Source organism: Penaeus vannamei, chromosome 33, assembly GCF_042767895.1.
Source record: "Penaeus vannamei isolate JL-2024 chromosome 33, ASM4276789v1, whole genome shotgun sequence".
In the NCBI taxonomy this organism is placed as follows: Eukaryota; Metazoa; Arthropoda; class Malacostraca; order Decapoda; family Penaeidae; genus Penaeus; species Penaeus vannamei.
In genome coordinates this window covers 18,906,712-18,909,211 of record NC_091581.1, presented here as the reverse complement: position 1 = coordinate 18,909,211, position 2,500 = coordinate 18,906,712, and the positions used below count along the sequence as shown (strand labels likewise).

The window sequence follows — 2,500 nt, the reverse complement described above, 5'->3', positions numbered from 1 at the left end:
TTCACCCCCTCTTTTCTCCCCACTTCCAGAGGGACGAGCGGCATAGACATAGACCTCCGGCGAGTGGATATAGACCAGTGTCCTCTGCCTCCGGGGTCTAAGGATCTGAACATCTTCGAGAGCTCGGACAAGTGCAAGAACAGGACCACGAAGGTAAGTTGCTGTGGGAGAGTTGGTGTGATTTTGTTTGTTTATTATTGTTGTTGTCTTTTTTTCAGGTGTTGTTATTGTATTATGTGGTGAGGGTTATTATTATTATTACTGGTAGTGATGATAGTGATAGTTGTAGAATTAGTAGTATTAGTAGCAGTATTATTATTAGTAGTAGTAGTAGCAGTAGTAGCAGCAGCAGCAGTAGTAGAAGTAGTACTATTATCATTATCAATATTATAATGTTATCATGTTTTATTATATTATTATAATAACTATTGTTATTAACATTATTATTATAATTATTATTATAATTGCTGTTCTTATTCTAATCATTGTTATTATCATTTTTACCATCAGTATCATCTTTATTATCATTGTAATCATTATTGTCATTACCATCATCATTTTTTGGATAATTATCATTACTATTACCAATATCATTATAATATTATTATCATTATTATTACTATAGTTATCATTTTTATTATTATTATTATTATTTTTATCATTATCATCATCATTATTAGTATTAGTATTACTATTATCATTGTTATTATTATTACCTTTATTATTATCATTGTTATTATTATTATCTTTATTATTATCATTCCTATTATGATCACTATCATTATCGTCATTATCATTGCTCTTACCATTACTATCATTATTAATATCATTACCATTTTAATCATTTCCATTGTAATTATCATTATCATCATCAAAAATTCATTATTTTTCTGTCTCTTTTCGTGGTCATTGTGATAAAACGTTTTGCAGCCGAGTTGATGAATGATATGATCATTAGGGTCATGCCACAGCTGATGACATGTGCATAATCCTCTCAACATGATAGGATAACGAATTTCATCGCAGTTCACAACGCTATGCCCAATACACCCACACAAAACACTCACTCTGGGCTGTGTTTACATTGGGGACTACGACCCTAGTGCTAAATCGGTACCCCCTCTGATTCACGACTCCGCACTATACAATTTACCACTCACAAAGCTATAAAACTATACTGATAATCCGTATATACAGCTATCCTTAAAACCCCAATATATAAGTACTTCCAGCCCTTAAATATCTAATCCCAAGTGATCCCGAGAATTTAGCATAGTCTCCCCTTGATAGTATAGTAAACAACCCGCTGCTAACAGGGCATAGGATTTTACCACTTTCATAGACGCGAGTTTTCAGCGGGTCTCATCTGCATACTCTGATATTGCTCTCTTGCTCCGGATTTATTCATCAAGACAGCCTCGTTTACTCTCGTTTTCCCCGTTCACCTCACAAACTTTAAGCATTGTAGAAGCAATATACTATAACTCATTGTAACGTATGCTGAAAAGGCCCGTTGTTTTTATATCCCTTGCCATGCATATTTTCTTCGTGTTCTTCTTCCTCCGCTTCCTTTTTATTATCATATTTTTTTCTTATTATTTTTTTGCCTCGTCTTTCTTCTTACTATCATTGTCATTATTGTTGTTTTTTCTTATTATTGTTATCATTTTTCCTCTTCCTTCTTCTGTTTCTCCCTCTATATTTTTTTCTTGACGATGATGAAAATAAGAGTGATAACAATAATAATGATAATAATAATAATGATAATAATAATAATAATAATAATAATAATAATAATAATAATAATAATAATGATAATAATAATAATAATAATAATAATAATAATGATAAAAGTGATAATGATTACATTGATAATAATGATGATGATGATGACCATGATAAAGATGGTAATAATAATGAAAGAAATAATAATAATAGTGATAACAATTATGAGAATTATGACAACAGCAGTGATAACTACAACAACAACAATAATAATAATTATGATAACATACAATAATGATAAAAATAAATTCATACCTGTTTTTCACTACGAAATAAACCTCACTGAATCACACACCTGCCTTCATCCTATCCACACGTAGTCTACATATCCACTATATGGAAACCAATCAATTAACAGGTTATTGGCTGCTATATCGATAGACGGATAAGGTGAACGGCTAGTTGACAGGTCTATCGATAATCTTATTGAAAGCAATAAGACGAAAGGCAAGTAATAGGTTTACAAAGTGGAGGGGAGACGGGGGGAGGTGAGAAGGGGGGAGGGGGGAGGGGAGAAGGAGAAATTAGTCACAAATGCATCAAATTCGCACGTGTCAGGTTGTCATTATTCGATACGGTCATATCTACAGCGTGTCAGAGTGTCAGCTATGGCAGATTTGCATATTAACCCTCCCCTTCAACTGGCTTTTGGACAATGAGCCGCCGGGAAGTTAGAGAGCACGGCACCCACCCCCTCTCCCCATGAGTGTCATTA

General features: G+C 33.1%; 1 protein-coding gene across 1 annotated transcript in view; it reads left to right on the top strand.

The window, feature by feature from the left end:
- LOC113825815 (uncharacterized) overlaps positions 1–2,500 on the top strand; it is a 441,032-nt gene that overhangs the window by 282,896 nt on the left and 155,636 nt on the right. The window contains exon 3 of the mRNA XM_070145167.1: positions 30–153. Within this exon, the coding sequence (XP_070001268.1) occupies positions 30–153 (124 nt within the window). The remainder of the gene's footprint in view (positions 1–29; positions 154–2,500) is intronic.